The sequence below is a fragment of the Sparus aurata genome, chromosome 15, assembly GCF_900880675.1.
Source record: "Sparus aurata chromosome 15, fSpaAur1.1, whole genome shotgun sequence".
In the NCBI taxonomy this organism is placed as follows: Eukaryota; Metazoa; Chordata; class Actinopteri; order Spariformes; family Sparidae; genus Sparus; species Sparus aurata.
In genome coordinates this window covers 26,879,538-26,896,236 of record NC_044201.1, presented here as the reverse complement: position 1 = coordinate 26,896,236, position 16,699 = coordinate 26,879,538, and the positions used below count along the sequence as shown (strand labels likewise).

The window sequence follows — 16,699 nt, the reverse complement described above, 5'->3', positions numbered from 1 at the left end:
TATTCACGTAGTAATTAATTCCTTCTCATACACTTCACTATAAATCATCGCGAAACACTTCAAACTGGGAAGATCTCCAGCGAACACGTGTTAAACATCTTTCTGTCTGGTCTTCGCAGATTCCACCCACTGGAATGTGAGCGTTTTACCAGACATCTTTCAACCAGCTGGTGAAATCTGCTCTTTCTTAAATCTGAAAACATTCAGAGTTTATCTCTCGGTATCCTGCATGGGGTTAAATATTACACTTATTCCCTCTGCAGAGTTCCAGACTGGGTTTCTAACCTATATCTCGATATATTACAAATCAATTAAAAATCAGTTTCAAGGTAGTCATTGAACTCTTTTGGGTCCTTGGATTACAGCTTCAAGTGTAAATATAGTACCTAAGAGCAAAAAAACAAATCAATCTCAACCAAGATAATCTTTTCAGGTGTTTTCAGATGAGTAGTCTGATGGCAGTAATCAGATTGCAGACATTAAAGTGTAGCAGTTTGACTCCAGTGTATAACATTCAAGTAAGAATTGTATGCAGCCCAAATAAAATCCTTCATTTACTTTGGCTGTTCCTTTTCCTTGACAGTTAGCTGTATTTATAAAGGATAACTGTCAGTTCAGACTAGCGAAGGCTTAAACTGTACCGCCACATTCTGCTCTGTGAAAAGCCGCCTTCGTCCTTGCAGTCGTTGCATTTCTGAAAGTAAATTAAAAGAGATAAAAGTACGTTTTTAAACCCTTTAAGGCTGACAATCCTCTTTTTTTCTATGTGAGTATGGCCCTGTTCTGGCATTGGTATCACCATGGCCCTGATCTGATCACTCAGCGGTGGTCAGGTCCACATTGAAGGACCGCTTCCTCAACTGACGTCCTACAAAGAAGAAGAAGAAGAAGAAGAAGAAGAAGAAGAAGAATGGATCACACGCTGTCTGTCTTCCATGTGAGCGACTGTAATGTAAACGTTTGGCCTTTTTCTTCACCTGCCAACGTTAGCAACAGATGTTTGTCAGGTTCAACTAAGCACCGAACTCGTAACCCCAACATCCACGGACTCCGTTACAAATCCTGTGATTTTAAGAGTTGTTGGGTGACGAGAAGCACATTTTGCAAAACAGCTACAGCAAGTTTCAACTCATTCTTGCCTTCTTGTAAATTTGGCATTTGTACCAGCATGTCTAAAGGATCTGATTTCACAAATTACACCAAATTTTGGTAAGTAGACGACATCTGATTCACAGTAAACATGTCAAATATTACAAATACAGTTTAAAAATGTCCAATACAGGAAACTTCTTTGTTGTCTGCCTCAATTAAGTGTCTACAACATATTCTTCAATATTTGGGCAGAGTTGCATGATGGGCTGAAAGCAGATGTTAATACGAGGTTTAAATTTGCTTTATGTGGAAGATTTCCCAAAGTATCAACCGTGCAATCACAAAGTATATCTTTTACAGAGCAAAACCTCCCGAATCATGGCCGAAACATCTCGAGAACACAATGATACTTTGGAGCAAAGCACAAAGTAAGTTTTCTTTACCTTGCTTTGAGTCATCCTCACAGAACAGCTCCTGCACTGACACTTCCTCTCACGGCACGAGCAAATTAATCCCTTGTGATACACCAACACTTTGCAACTTCTTTCCAACTTCTTTCCACACCAACCTATATCTTGTCTTTGCCAATTAGAGCCCAACGTGCGGATCGGATTCTCTCGTTCAATACATTTCAATAAGCATACAGTCACATATTAAATCATGTCTGTTCATTTGCAAGTAGGATTAGCAGTTAAAGACGTACACAGAAAAGTACAGAACGCGTAATCTCTGAACTGCACCTCCAGCAGATCAAAAACAGAATGTCTGAATGCAGGAAAAGCTTCCTTCCTCGACGGAATAAGATTTTTCATCAACAACAAAATTAAATTTTATGCCAGAGTGTGATATCTTCAATTTCAAAGATGTGACACTCACCGTGAGGAAATGATTTTTTTTTTTAAAAGGACATTTGGTAATTCAAGGTCTTTGATTGACAGCACCTCAGTGCACTGGATTATCTTCAATATTTTTTTGTTATACAGATGAAACGTGGATTATTTTAGAACAGAGAAAGGAAATAATGAAATCTCTGTGTGCCATTACATTTTGAGTTATGAGTTTACACCGTTCTTCTCAAAGACTTTCTTTCATATTTCCTTATTATTATTATTATTATTATTATTATTACTCCGTCTCGGTTTTGGCTCCTTGTACGATGGGGGAAAAGACGACGAAAATGGAGGTCGATGTGTGCGTCCCCCCCCTGAACAGCGACAGAGAACCAGGAAAGGGAGCAGGGAGGCAGACCCGAGAGGAAGAGATACCAACTGGTGGCAAACAGACCGGCAGAGAGAAGTAAACCTTACAGCACCAGACTGACAGGAAGAAAAAGGGCAAACAGATCAAAAGACACACAAATTCCATGAACGTAGCCACCCTGGAATAGGCCACAGTGCCGTCAAACCCTGTGACCGCTGCTGGTTCTCAGTCTTGTACTGCCATCTAGTGGAAGCAGCAGCTGATTCAAATAACTGATTTAACTGAGTGACTTACTACAAACTAACCACAACATGTCAGCGTCCGGTAATGTAACCTATTTCAGAACTGCTGCAAAAGCCTAAACTGGGTCAAAACCACAGTATTTTCAGTTTAATGTCAAGTAAAAGCAGAAGAATTTAAATGGATGTAGAGAAAAAAGGAGGCTCGCCAACACAAAGTTCACTAGACATGGATGTCTCATAAAGTTAAAGCACTGAGAAATAGAAATGCACCGATCAATCAGCCAGAGTCCAGACTGAGATGATTTTATGCATCAGCGGCCATGACAAGCCGAACAGCGTCAAAGACAGTATATCCAATTCTGAGCCAGTTGGGATCAGCAGGGATCTATTATTACTACTGAACTCGACTTGTCTTTTGATCAGTCAATCAATTTGTATAAACTATCACCAACCATTGTTTTCAAAAATGTGCATGACAAACTAATAAAAGGATATTGCATCAGGACATATTGTAGGGTTTTTTGTTGTTGTTTCCATTTGTTGTGCAGTCTCCCTTTAACTTCGTTCTTAACTGCATATTCAAAACAACAAATTGTGAATGTGTGACTGAGAACAAAATAAACAAGTGATACATAAAACCTCGGTGAAACTTTAAACCTTTGTTGTCTTTGGAAGATGTATAACTGGTCAGCTGTTCGGTCCGACACCGACATGCACACTGGACGCTTTCCTGTCCTGGGACGCATGCTGGCAGGGCTGTGGGCACAGTGTGTGTGTGTGTGGCAGGGAAGGACCATGTGTGCACATGCTTTTCATTCCGTCAGTGACAGCTCTCAGCTGTCTGCCTCCCTGTGTCTGTCTCTACGCTGTCCCCCATCTGTCTGCCTGCCTGTCTTTCTTCTTGTCCCCTTTGCGGTGTGTCTCAATGCCGTTCACCGCCCTCAGCTTCTCTGTCTCACTGATAGAACATGCTATACTGGAGTCATCACCGCAAGAAAAACTTCCACGTGTGTGAGAAATGATGGCAGTGTTGATTTGTGTATATTCAACACACACACACACACACACACACACACACACACACTCTACCAGCTGTCTGCTGTGCCTTGAAGTGTGCTGAGAGGTTGGGATGTTGTTGGTTGGGGGAGGAGGAAAGAAGAAACCAGAGCTCACTTACTGGCCGATCCACCTTCCCACCGCTCACTTTACCTCCACAGTGACTGGTGCAGCTTTTCGTGCATCTGTCTGCTTCTGTGTGAAGTCAGTGAATGAGTTATCTCGCGGCCCGTTAACTGGTTAACAACACATTATTAAACGGATGCTGTAAATTTAAGGGGTGGGGTTTTTTTTTCATAAACGTCTGGTGGAGATATGAACCTCTCTATGGTCCAGATCGTGCTGGCATGGATTCTCTGTGTATTTGCCGGTAAGTCTTCCGTGTGCGTGTGTGTTCAATTTGTGTGTGTGAATTTGAGAGTCTTGATATTTCAACCATCTCGGTTACGTTTTCGGAACTTGCTGCAGCAGCGCAGCGTGAGAAAATGTCTCAATAAAGTTCAGTTAGAAGTGTTTTTCAGGGATTCGACGAAAACATTTTTAAAGGGGGATTCACCTGCTGTTTCTACAAGTCTAAATCCAATCCCAGCAACTTCAACTATTTAGATAACAACTTCTCAACTGTGCACACGAACACGGTATTGACTTTTTTAGTTGCATTAGATGTAAAGTACTTATAGACAGCTCCAAGAGGATAGAAAAAAAAGACAAACAGCTGCAAACAAGGCTGAAGAAAGATGCCAGATTTAACACACAGCTATAAAAGTGGGCTTTTGAGGAAATCCATTATCTTGTCAGGTGCATTTTCAGTGAAGATTGTGTACAAGTACTCAGGCAGAGTACTTTGCTTGTTGCTAAATACATGTTCTGTGTGGATAAAGTGCTGATCTCTCCAGAGACTGTACTCATGTGTCAAGTGGCCATGCTCAGAAACAGGAGAACGCTTCCAGACACATGGCCTGAGACACAACACAAGACACAGAGAACACTAGAATCCTCTATCATCGTAGACGTATGTTTACTTTGTTGTATTAATGCTGTTATTTAGTATCTGCTGGAGAGAAAAAGACACTGTGAAACAGTTTGTGGAGAAAATAACTAGACAGGAGTCTATTTCTGGCCAATTCAGTAGATTCAATACCTGGCAAATCAAAGTGCTCCATCACACTGATACAAAACTCACAAAAATCCAATACAGCCTTTGATCAAAGCTGCTCAATGTCCTCACACAACCAGAGATATTAAAGGGATTCTTACTATGGTATAAACAATATTAGCAGGCAGATAAATCTATACATACGCGGATATGAAGGGTTTGTATCAATATCCAGTTGACTTCTGTGTGATCAGCTCTGGTGATGACAGTGTTGTTAGTATTTGTCCTTTAGGAAGCCTAAAAGAAGCGGCTCCGCATTGTTAGCATTCCTCCACATTCACATTCACATTTTAGTCATTTACCGTCGCTGATGTCCACTTCAGGAGTGATTTATGTGTATCGGTGAGTAGGTGCGGGTGTGTTGGTCTTTGTTCAAGGACACTTGGACAGTACACATGGTTGACGGTGCACACGCCGTCTCCTGGGAGGATTAAACCTTTGAACTTTAAAGTATTGGGCAGCCTAACACCCAGAGGCCTCCGCTGCCTCGTCAAAATGAGAAGCAGTTTACAGGTTTTAACAACCATATTTCTTCTCTTTATCTTCTCTTCAATTATATTCTATATCATCTGAATAAATGTTTTGCCCGTAAAGTGTGTGTGGTCTTATCCTCATCCACTTACTCCTGCAAATGAACACACTTCACACATTAATTAAATGCTCGTAACCGCGTGTTTTTCAGACTCCGGCTTTGAAACGGAGGACAGTAATTACACCGTAACATGACTGGTTTATCTGGCGAGCGGCGAAAAAGCTAATAAAGAGACGAGGACTTCAATTACTGAAAACACCTAAATCGCATCAAATTACATGATCTACTCATACCCGCTGTGAAGAATTAGGGTTTTTGGCAGACTCTCAAAGAGAACATATGACTTGAGATTAACTTTAAATGAAATCAGGCAGAAGGAACAAGGACAGTGTGGTTTCCCAGCGTCCTCTTAGTCGATCACACTGCACTTTAGTACACTTAAGAGGGCTTTAACCTAAGAATATTATATTTGCAGGGATATTATGCTCATATGCAGGATTTACTGTGTTCCAGGATATAAGGGTAGAACAGATTTAGTGAACTCTATCTGATATATCATGCAGTTGTGATCAGAGTTTGAATTGTTAGATTTCAGATCAGGTTTTGATGTTCAACACATCAAATGTTTCGTGTTTATCATTTAGTTCTTCCTACATCCTGCATTCTGCACAAGAAACACACGTATTTACTTTTATTTTTCCTTTCTAATTCACTGATCTATCTGGTTGCTGGCAAATGCAACATAGTGGCGACAAATTGATGAGATGGCCAGATAGAGGTGGTGTGTCAGGATGAATGGATGCGGCCTGTGAGCCACCAGTTGGACATTATCTGCATCACTGCAGATGTGCAATAAAAATGGTGCTCGGTAAATCATCTGAAGGTCTTTATTGCCGGTCGCTACACATCCTCTTTGAAAAATATTTACTAGCTTGGATCTTGTATGTCAGTATATCAAACGGGTTATTCAACAGTCAAAACATGATTGTTTTGTCTCCGGTTAAATCTATTGATGATAACACTATAAAACTAAATCTTGCAGAAACGGCAGCTGGGAAATCAAGAAAAATACAGGCTTGGTGTCATTGCAAAACACAATAACATGCCATGATTCATTTTGTGGCTTTCTGTTTTGCACCAATGTTTAATTATCACACAGACACGAGAATTTAAAAGGGTAATTTTACCTGTTTTACAAAGTATAAACAAAAAGTTAACTGTGTGTTCAGGTCATGGGGAGTATTAGCTTACATGTGAAAAAAGTAGTATAAAGCCTTTTGTGATTGAAGAGAAAGCGGCATATAATTTGATAAATATCGCCCAGTGATGTCACTCAGTGACATGATAGTTGCATTGTGGGTAATGTAGATGCCAGGTTTTGAAAAGCCACTGGTCTAACAGTGCACTCCTATAAAACTGTTGGACAGTTCTTTATTTCACACAATCTTCTCTTCTTTCTTTTTACGAAATCTGATGCCTACATTACCCACAATGCTATTTAGCTTCTGAGTGACATCACTGGAGACAATTTATCAGATTGCATGTAGCTTCTCTGGAGCCAGAAACGGTTTTATACATTTTTGTTTCCCCCTACATATGCAGGAGTACTTCATCAAATCTGTAAATTCACTTAAATGTATGAAATTGATGGAGCTGCCCTTTAATTGAGTCGGAGGAGGAATTAATCTATTCACTAACGATAACCTTAACAGACAAAGATGTTTTGTGTTCTGATTATGAGGTGTGGCTGTCACCACAGATACAAACTGTGATCAGAGTAAGCTAACTAACAATCGTATCCATTCAGCCAACTTTGACTCAAATGCAACAATTCGTGCCCATTTTCTGACGGTTACAAAGAGTCACTGGGAAAGTAGACAGAGGAGGCAATTTGAAGGTGACAGGCTACCTATTTTTTTTCCTTTTAAAGCCCTGCTCACATGCGTCTTCAGCCGGAGCATTTCATTTTCCCCAACAACATTTTTTCCAGCCTGTCATGTGAGTCATACCAGTGGCATCGGAACAATAGCTGACACACGCCCGCATCCTCATGGACATGAACTCGATACAATCATCGCAGCCACACTTTTGTTACATTTCAGCTCGCAAGTGGCGGAAAATGGAGAGCGGTTCAGCTGTTTTATTTCGCAGTGGCGGTTTATGCGGAAATTAGAGTCCAGTGGGCAGTGACTGACAGCTCCAAGTGGCCAGCCTCGCTTCTCCCTTTCTATTTTTGTATGTGGCCAGATCAAAGCGTGCTCGCAGGACAACAGACAGGGAGCAGGAAGCCAGTGACAGATAGAGACAATGGCTGACAGCCAGGGAAATGAACATCGGCACTGTACACAACAACACCACACTGAGCCTCAACGTGTTTGAGAAAGATCCCAAAAAAGGCCTGAAAGGGAACCAAGATAAACTCTGTGTGTGTGTGTGTGTGTGTGTGTGTGTGTGTGTGTGTGTGTGTGTGTGTGTGTGTGTCCTCTGCTCTTGCTGGCTAAATGAAACAGGATCCTCGCCTGCTCAGTTCAGGCTGAGTGTGGATCGCCAGCAGGATGCCAGAAATAACATGCAAAGGATGCAACACGGGTCACAACCTGGCTAGCAGCACGAAGCTAATCTGCTGAGTCATATTGTGACAAAACTACATGATGTGTTTACTGCGATTACGGGAACAAAAGGTGATGCAGCGGTCCACTTGTAGTGTAATGACGGCAGGATCAAGATTGGACTGATACTCATCAAAATTTTCAAAGTCTTGCATTTCCAACTCCTCCAAAATTAACTTTTTGACTCTCTGGCCAAAACAAAATCCACCAACAAAGCATTTTTTTTTTTTTACCAGCCAAAGAGTTTGTGCCACTTATACGTTTATTTAAGTACATTACATTGAGATGATAAGACATAATATTGTATGCAAACTTAAAAAAAGAGGCCAGAGAAAATATCTGAGTCAAAATTATATCAAGAAGTTGATCTTACCATCAACTCTATGAGCATTATCATGAATATTCGCTACAAGCAATTAAAACTTCAACTATTTATGCATCCGTCATCTACTTCTGTTTTTAATATATTCAATTTAACATCTTAATTGTGGTCGGCACCTTGTTAGTAACCATCCTCGCCACACAAAACACCAACTTTTTCTTTATAAACAAAGATTGTCAAACTGCCAGAATGTAACCGACAAGCAAAAGCTCCTCTCTTGTCCCTCCATAAAATAATAGAGAATGAATCACTGAATTATTAGATTTTTCTTCAAGCTGTGGTATATTTCTATGTTGTGCATCCCATCTGTATATATCATAATTTATGGCTTCATAAAGACACGGTCTAAAAAAAACCCAGTAAGCCTGTTAACTGGAAACACCTTCGCTGTGAGGGGGTGTTAACTGCAGGTTAACTGTTCTGAACTCTGGGTGATCCAGACTTAATGTCAAGTGGATTGCCTGGAAGGTGGTTTTCCCCGACTCCCTCTTAGCGCTCAGATTAGGTTCGATCCAAGGACTTATAGAGAAACAGGTTTGATCGCGGCGCTTAGACAGCTCATGGGGCATTCAGTGCAGCGGCTTTTCACCAATATGGAATTCCAGTCACTCGACTCGCTGCTGTTGATCTGTCTCTCTGTCTGCCTGTCCCTGCCTCTCTCTCATCGAGATAATTCCCAACCCCTTCCTGTCGTCCTCTCTTCCTGTGTCGCTCTGAAGGGTTTCGGGTTGCTGGTTGTAAGCCAGGGAAATGTTTGGCGCGTGAATCACAGTTCCCCACTCGCTTCAGCTGTGATTTCAGTTCCAGTACGATAACATTTGTGGGGACATGGGCGTCAGCTGGGTACGGAGACGTGTCACACTGACCGCGTACGTCAGCCGAAGTGAGCTTGAAATAAAATGTGTTATGAAAATGTGAACCCGAGTTTGTGTACAGCATATATTTTCATTACTCCACACCAACTACACAGCCCAAGTATTTACTTCCCTCTTCTATCAATCACCCACTCCGACTGATCTCTGACATGCTTGTGTTTGGAGGATGAGACTCGTCAAGCAGAGACTGTCTGACAAAATAAAGTCTGATTCTCTGTGTTGATCTGTGTGCCCCAGGTCCAGTATCCAGCTCGGCGGATGAGACTAGTCTGGTGAAAACTCTGTTTACTGGTTACAACAAGGTGGTTCGTCCTGTTAACCACTTCAGCGAGGCGGTAGTGGTCACCGTGGGACTGCAACTGATACAGCTGATCAGTGTGGTAAGCCGTTGATTCTTAGCCTGGAGGCAGTTGCAATTCGATTTCTCTCCAACCAACACAACATCACAGGGTCAGCAACAACCATGAGTGTGACACCAAGCTGCCCACATATCTGAAGCTTAATATATCAAATAATCAAATTGAGGTTGGAGCAAATGACATCATCAAAACATGCATGCAAACAGTCAAATCAATCAGAGAACAAGACAAAGCAACACGTGCATCAAGAACTATAAATCTGCTTTGCATCCGTCACTGTCCTTGGTACTGAAGCAGGTGAGGAAGGTCTGAAAACGATGTCAGGCAAATCAGAAAGGGTGACGTGTTGCGCACTAACGCGAGTAATGTGAAATAACAACAGATTCTACAACATCTCTCATCTAATTGCAACGCACCTGTCACACACAGACAGCAAGTCACAAGGCTTCCTAACATGTGATGGCACGGCAGCCGAAATGATGCAAACATACTGCAAAACAGGCAGGACTGAAGCAACAACTCGCCTGGATTCAACTACTGTCTCTCGATGAGCACATAATGCAACAAGCTAACAGGGGCATAAACATCTCCTCGGCGGCCGTATGTTGCTCGATGGCACGGCGGCCAAACACACAAGCAGCACAACACAAAACACATTTCAAATTAAAAAAAAAATGCTCTCACTGTTTGTAGCTCTCCCTCTGGGCCTTCACCTCGCTTCACTGGGCGATTTGTAAAAATGGCCACGATTGAGCGTCCGACGAAGACAACCTGAAAAGTTCTTCACAGTATCGAGCTTTCTCTGCATTTAAAGGTGCAATATGTAAGAATCGGGCAACTGTTGAATTCATGCCGGAAACAGAAGAGGGCAACATATCACCAGGGGAACCGTGTTAGCTCAGTTAGCCGGATTCTGCCCGGACTGAGAGCTCAGAGCACCCGCTGAGTGTTGGTGTGGTTTACGCTGCTCGCACAGCAGCTTTGGATTGCCGGCTGGAGGAGGTTTTCAGGCGGAGAATCTAGCAAGAAATGGGTGAAGACACGGTGGGTTCGGGCAGAGATTGGTGAGACGGGAAGTGGAACAGGGAGGAACTATTCAATCGGACGACTTTACAGGACGGACGAGCCGGCTAGACATCACATCAAAGCTGTTAGAAGCACATTATGCTGATAAATGTAGTAAACTAAAAATCTTACATAATGCACCTTTAACATGAAGAAAAAAGACAACCATTTCTCATGAATATTCTAACTTAAAGAAATATCCTATTTGCGTTATGTGGTCCAAAATAAACCATCCAGCAGACAAGTTGTTGACTAAAAAGTAAAAATTACTCTCCATGCCAGACTGTAGCAATCACCAGGCAGCAGCGCAGCAGTGGGTTAGCAACAACCTGGCTGCTAACAAGTCATAAGTAATATACATGTAAGATATATCACATTTATTTATCAGAGACAAAATCATATCGATCTTTGGATCAACAAATCTAAAGCTAGTGTCACTGTCCTTGGTACTGAAACAAAGAAGGCAAGTCTGACAATCAAAACGTCTATTTACTGACCAAGTGAAGAGAAAGATAATGTTCAACACCTCTCAGCTAACCTGCAATTCACTCAACAAACAAGGTTTACCTCTATGAACCTGTCACATACTGACAGCAAGTCACAAGCTTGTAAACCCCAATGTGATGTCATGGCAGCCCAAATAATCCAAACCTGATGTAGAACAGGTAGAATTTGGGTGAATGTGAAGACAAAAAGCAGAAACTGTTATGAACTCAGCCACAATCTGTCAATGAGCTCAGTATCCAGAGTTTTGCACAAGCTGTCGACAGTGAACACAACAAAGCTGGATTAAAGAAGACATTCCTTTATCCTAAAATTTAAGGGCCAATGTGTTCGTCTCCAAAAACTTTGTTGCCTCCATATATGTGGCGCAGAAAACTTTTTTCTACAAGTTCCTTTGATCCACCAGCCTTTAATTTTAAGTTCGAAAAAATGAATTTAAAAAGTCAATGGCGAGTAAAGGGGGTTTAAATATTGTTTTTTAAAGGGTAACAGGAACTTTTGATATGTTGCTGTGAATTATCCGTCTTCTGTCTTCTCTCAGGATGAAGTCAACCAGATTGTGACCAGCAACGTCCGTCTCAGACAGGTAAGTGTTGTGTGGTGAATTCATAAAGACAATAAAACATGTAAATTATATAGAAATCCTGATAACAATAGTAATAGGTGACACAATTTAAACTAAAATGCAGTGTTTTTTTTACTGTAAATAATTCTATAGATATGCTTAACTTTGCTTGTATCAGTCGATGATTTTATCACCAAACAGTTTCTGCTCATGTAACTTAATTTTCTCGTTTTAAATGCCATCAAAGTTTTGGCCTGTGACACCTGCAACTACCTGGATTGTCACAATTATTCTGTTGTGTGTATTCTCGTTATACATTAAGTAAATTCTGTGCAATTACCTGGGATATATCTCATAAATTCGACCATGAATAAATGCTCCTCCTTTAAACATCTGCCTTGATTTGTTCATGAAGAGACGGTGATTTAACTGAGATCTTGAAATCACGTGTTGGATGCTTATTTGTATTTGTTCTGCCAACTAACGCAGTTAAAATCAGCCTCTTTCAGATGGAAATGAAACAACTGCATCGTGTTGTATCAGTACATTTGCAGAACATTGATCTTAAGTTTTCCTGTCTTTCCCTCAGCAATGGTTGGATGTGAACCTGAAGTGGAATCCGGATGATTACGGAGGCATCAGGAAGATCCGAGTCCCTTCGACCGACATATGGAAACCTGACCTGGTGCTCTACAACAAGTAAACAAACGTCTTCTGTCTCCTTCGTGTGTCCTCAAACATCTCACTGTTGCTGTCACAGTCACCCTCTCCTCTGTCCCTCCTCCTCCTCCTCCTCCTCCTCTTCTGCAGTGCTGACGGCGACTTTGCCATCATCCATGAAACTAAAGTCCTGCTGGAGCACACGGGGATGATAACGTGGAACCCTCCGGCCATCTTTAAGAGCTACTGTGAGATTATCGTCCTCCATTTCCCCTTTGACCTGCAGAACTGTAGCATGAAACTGGGAACCTGGACGTACGATGGGCTGCTGGTCGTCATCAACCCAGTGAGTGTCGATGATTATAACACTTCTATCCCCTTTGTGGTACCCCGTTTCTATCGCAGGGATCATTTCCTTCTCTTCTGTCGTCTAGGACAGTGACCGGCCTGACCTCAGTAACTTCATGGAGTCCGGCGAATGGGTGTTGAAGGACTACAGGAGCTGGAAACACTGGGTTTACTACACCTGCTGCCCCGACACGCCGTACCTGGACATCACCTATCACTTCCTGATGCTGCGGCTGCCCCTCTACTTCATCGTCAACGTCATCATTCCCTGCATGCTGTTCTCTTTTCTCACCGGGCTGGTCTTCTATCTGCCTACTGACTCCGGTACGTAGATCCCTGTGGGCTAATTTGTCCCCACGTGACACCAATATAAGGAGACATTTGAAGTTTGGCAACAAGACTTTTGGTGTAAATACGTCCGTCTCTGTCCGTCTCCGTGTCTCCAGGGGAAAAGATGACTCTCTCCATCTCCGTCCTGCTGTCCCTCACCGTCTTCCTGCTGGTTATTGTGGAGCTGATCCCCTCCACCTCCAGCGCTGTTCCTCTCATTGGGAAATACATGCTCTTCACCATGGTGTTTGTCATCGCGTCCATCATCATCACCGTCATCGTCATCAACACGCACCACCGCTCGCCCAGCACGCACACCATGCCCCCCTGGATCCGCAAGGTTCGTGTTTTGCTTGTGTTATCTGCCTGTGACCATTTATATATACATATCACTCGTGAAAAACATCAATATCTGCGTCTGTCTGCCTCTCAGGTCTTCATCGAAACCATTCCCAACATGATGTTCTTCTCGACAATGAAGCGGCCCAGTCAGGAGATCCGGCAGAAGAGGTTGTTCCCCACTGACATGGACATCTCTGACATCTCAGGCAAGGCTCCAGCTAAACGACAAACATCTTGACATAGCAGGAATAAGTGGTGCACGTTCTGGGTAGAAAGAGTTAATGTCAGCAGTCGGTCACAGAGATGATACCAAGTGAGCCCAGAAAGAAAAGAGGATGGATGTCGCATCTCCACGACTACAGCCTGTCCCTGCTCTCTCTCTCCTCTGCAGGTAACCCCAACCCCACCAGCGTCACCTACCAGTCTCCCATCGCTAAAAACCCTGACGTCCGCAGCGCCATTGAAGGGGTGAAGTACATCGCAGAGACCATGAAGTCAGACGAGGAATCCAACAATGTAAGACACAAACACCTGCATGGATATGAATATTAAATCCAAAATTCATCTTCATCTGGATCTTCTGGATCTGCTCTCAGATGCTTCGCTATCTGCATCAGAAAATGAGAATAATTCATCAAATCATGAGTTAAAAGTTCTTTTCTTTTTACTGTGTTTAAGTGATCATAATAGCAAAATTTGTCAGTGACTTTCTGATGAGCAGCAGTGAAGTTTCCTGTCAGCCGCAAATCCAGGAAGTCACTCCATCCAGTGAAAAAATAATCCAGCACATAATCTACGATACAACTGCAACTTGTACAGAATATTTGATTTCAGTAAAGAATAAACTAACAAAATAACGTGTGAATTAGCTTTAGAGGTGCTGAAAGGGAGATTCTTTTAAACCTTTAGTCCTTGTGCTAAGCTAAGATAACCAGCTACATCTTAAATGTATTTGGAAGTGTAGGAACGATCTTCTCGTAACCATATTTCCCCAAACCTCAAACTATTCCTTTAGAGGAGCAGTATGTAAGATTTTGCCAGAATTTTAGCTTCAAAAACTTCAAAAATTAACTTACATTATCAACAGACTTTGAGGCAACAACAGTGTTGAGTTTGCATGCAAGTTTGCGGTGAAAGCAGAGTCCCATCGGCTAATAACTAAAATATCACGCTAACGAGACGCTCAAATGGGACCAAAAGCAGAACCTCTTCGGTGTTGGCAGTTCTATCCATTGATAATTCACCATAATGTCAAGCATTGTGTGTCTGCTTGAAGTAATATAAAGCAGCAAAATCAAATATAAATCAACCGTGACTTTATTAAGGAGAGGAGAGACAGAATGACTCATGACATCAGCGTTGAACCATTGATGTACATCCAAAGTAACAGGTGCTTAAAGGTGACCTTCCCGCTCTCTCGTCTCATCGTGTTCCAGGCAGCGGAGGAGTGGAAGTTCGTCGCCATGGTTCTGGACCACATCCTGCTCTGCGTGTTCATGGCCGTGTGCATCATCGGGACGCTCGCCGTCTTCGCTGGGAGACTCATCGAGCTCAACACGCTGTAGAGGCCCGACCCACGAGGGAGTCGTTGTGGTTTTTTCTCTCACTTGGGGAGATGCGTCAGAGGAGTTTCATCACCGGACTGGTTCAGGTTGTGTTCGCTCTCTCCTCCCTCGGTCTCTCACGCGCAAACAGACGCAGTTCGACTTGTAAACGCTGTGAAGTTTGTGCATTTGTGATCTTGACGGGTCATACTTGAAGCTACTGTTGTCACTAACAATGTTTTCTATTGTTGTAGTTGTTTTTCTACAGGTTTTTATTGCTGTAATTCACTCCGGTGGGCTCGATGAGTGTATTTTTAGTCCTACCGCGTGGAACACCGTGACAGTAATAATTGATTTGTTTTTGTCTTTTGGCAGCTTGATTAAATATTAAAACAGAAAAAAAAAACCCTGAGAAGGTTTGCATGTCCACTGTGCTGAGAGTGAATGCTACATTATTAGAAAAAATATTTTATATTAACAGAAAATCCCATTACTGTAGGTCAGTCGAGGGCTTCAGCTCAGAGTGAATGTCTGTGTAGAAAACCCATCATGGGTGTTACAGGTGAGGGAGGGCGATTAGTTCAGCTAGCTCAAAACAAGACCAACTAATTTAGTTGTATTTTTAATGCAAACACAATTTAATGCAATTTAATTAGCAGTTCCATTGGCTGAGCTTAAGTTGACTTGGAGTGCAGGCAAGATGTTTTTCCCCCCCGCCCGGAAGTTTTATTGCTTTGTTTTGCCTGACACTCGTTTATCTTCTCAAAGTCTCGATTATTTTTTATGGTTGTGAATTCTGCAAACGTTCGTGGGTTAGCGGAGATGTTTATATTCCTCTTAACTCTGTTGTTAAATTATTTTCAACCACACTGAAGGACTGTGGTTAAAAAGTTTTGAATTATTTGCTGCTTTTCAAAATAATCTGTGTATTTTTCAGTGAAAATGTGTAAAAAAAAAAAAACCTATAAACAACAGGTGCGTTGAAGGTAAAGTTACCAGTGAATGTAGAGACGACAAAGGCAACAAACAAATGTTGATCGTTTCGGTGTCGCGGGATTAAAGCTGAAAAGGATTGTGTGTTTTATGTAGATTTATTAATGCGAACAGTGGCATAGAGAGGAACTTTGTTAAGCAATGGATGTGAAAAAAATTCCATGACATTTACATGGCAATAATATCACAGGTGCGGTGTTGCCGACCTGGTCAACAGCAACCAGCTGAGGGCAACTTGATTTATTTTGCAACTGTGATTCCTGATGAAGAAAGAGTGAGTTTTTTTTATATTTGCAGTTGTGTAGATGTGAAATGGAGTGAAGAATAAAGGTCATTGATCCTTTGTTTAATGACATTTTATTTATTTCTTGTTGTTTATTGATGATTATTGCATTAAGTTCCATTCTGTGGAGCTTTTGTTGTGTGTGTTGTCTTGTTGTTAGCGGAGTGGAGACAGACACTTTAGACTGTTGCAGGAATTCTGACCCGAGTCCTTTCCAAAGAAATCCAGCAGCATTAAACAATTTAAAGAAATGGTCCACATGCTTGTATAGGCAACAGAGACGAGGAATGTCTAATTTCTCATGCCACGTTACAATCAGCTCACATTTTGCCAATAAAAAAAGCGATTAATACATTTAAATTGCTACAAGTTGTTAAATAGAGTCCTTTTAATCAAGTAGTGATTTCATTTTTTAGGGGGTCATATCACTTTTTTCCGCTAAAAACACTGTAGCTTCTTAGTACGCAGGGATGGTCCACATGTGTTAAAGGTGGGTGTTGTGGATTGAGTAATTTAAAAGTTCAACCAAATCACAATAAGCAAAGATTTGTTCTCTCATCGT

The 16,699-nt window shown here is 41.9% G+C and overlaps 1 protein-coding gene across 1 annotated transcript; it reads left to right on the top strand.

Annotated features, from left to right (window-relative positions):
- Positions 1-3,690: 3,690 nt before the first annotated feature.
- Positions 3,691-16,204, top strand: chrna1 (cholinergic receptor, nicotinic, alpha 1 (muscle)). Its single transcript, XM_030441814.1, has 10 exons — positions 3,691-3,960; positions 9,382-9,524; positions 11,614-11,658; positions 12,227-12,336; positions 12,448-12,643; positions 12,732-12,969; positions 13,092-13,315; positions 13,409-13,523; positions 13,709-13,833; positions 14,754-16,204. The coding sequence occupies exons 1-10, from the start codon at positions 3,906-3,908 to the stop codon at positions 14,880-14,882; spliced, it is 1,380 nt and encodes a 459-aa protein (XP_030297674.1). The 5' UTR covers positions 3,691-3,905; the 3' UTR covers positions 14,883-16,204.
- Positions 16,205-16,699: the final 495 nt, after the last annotated feature.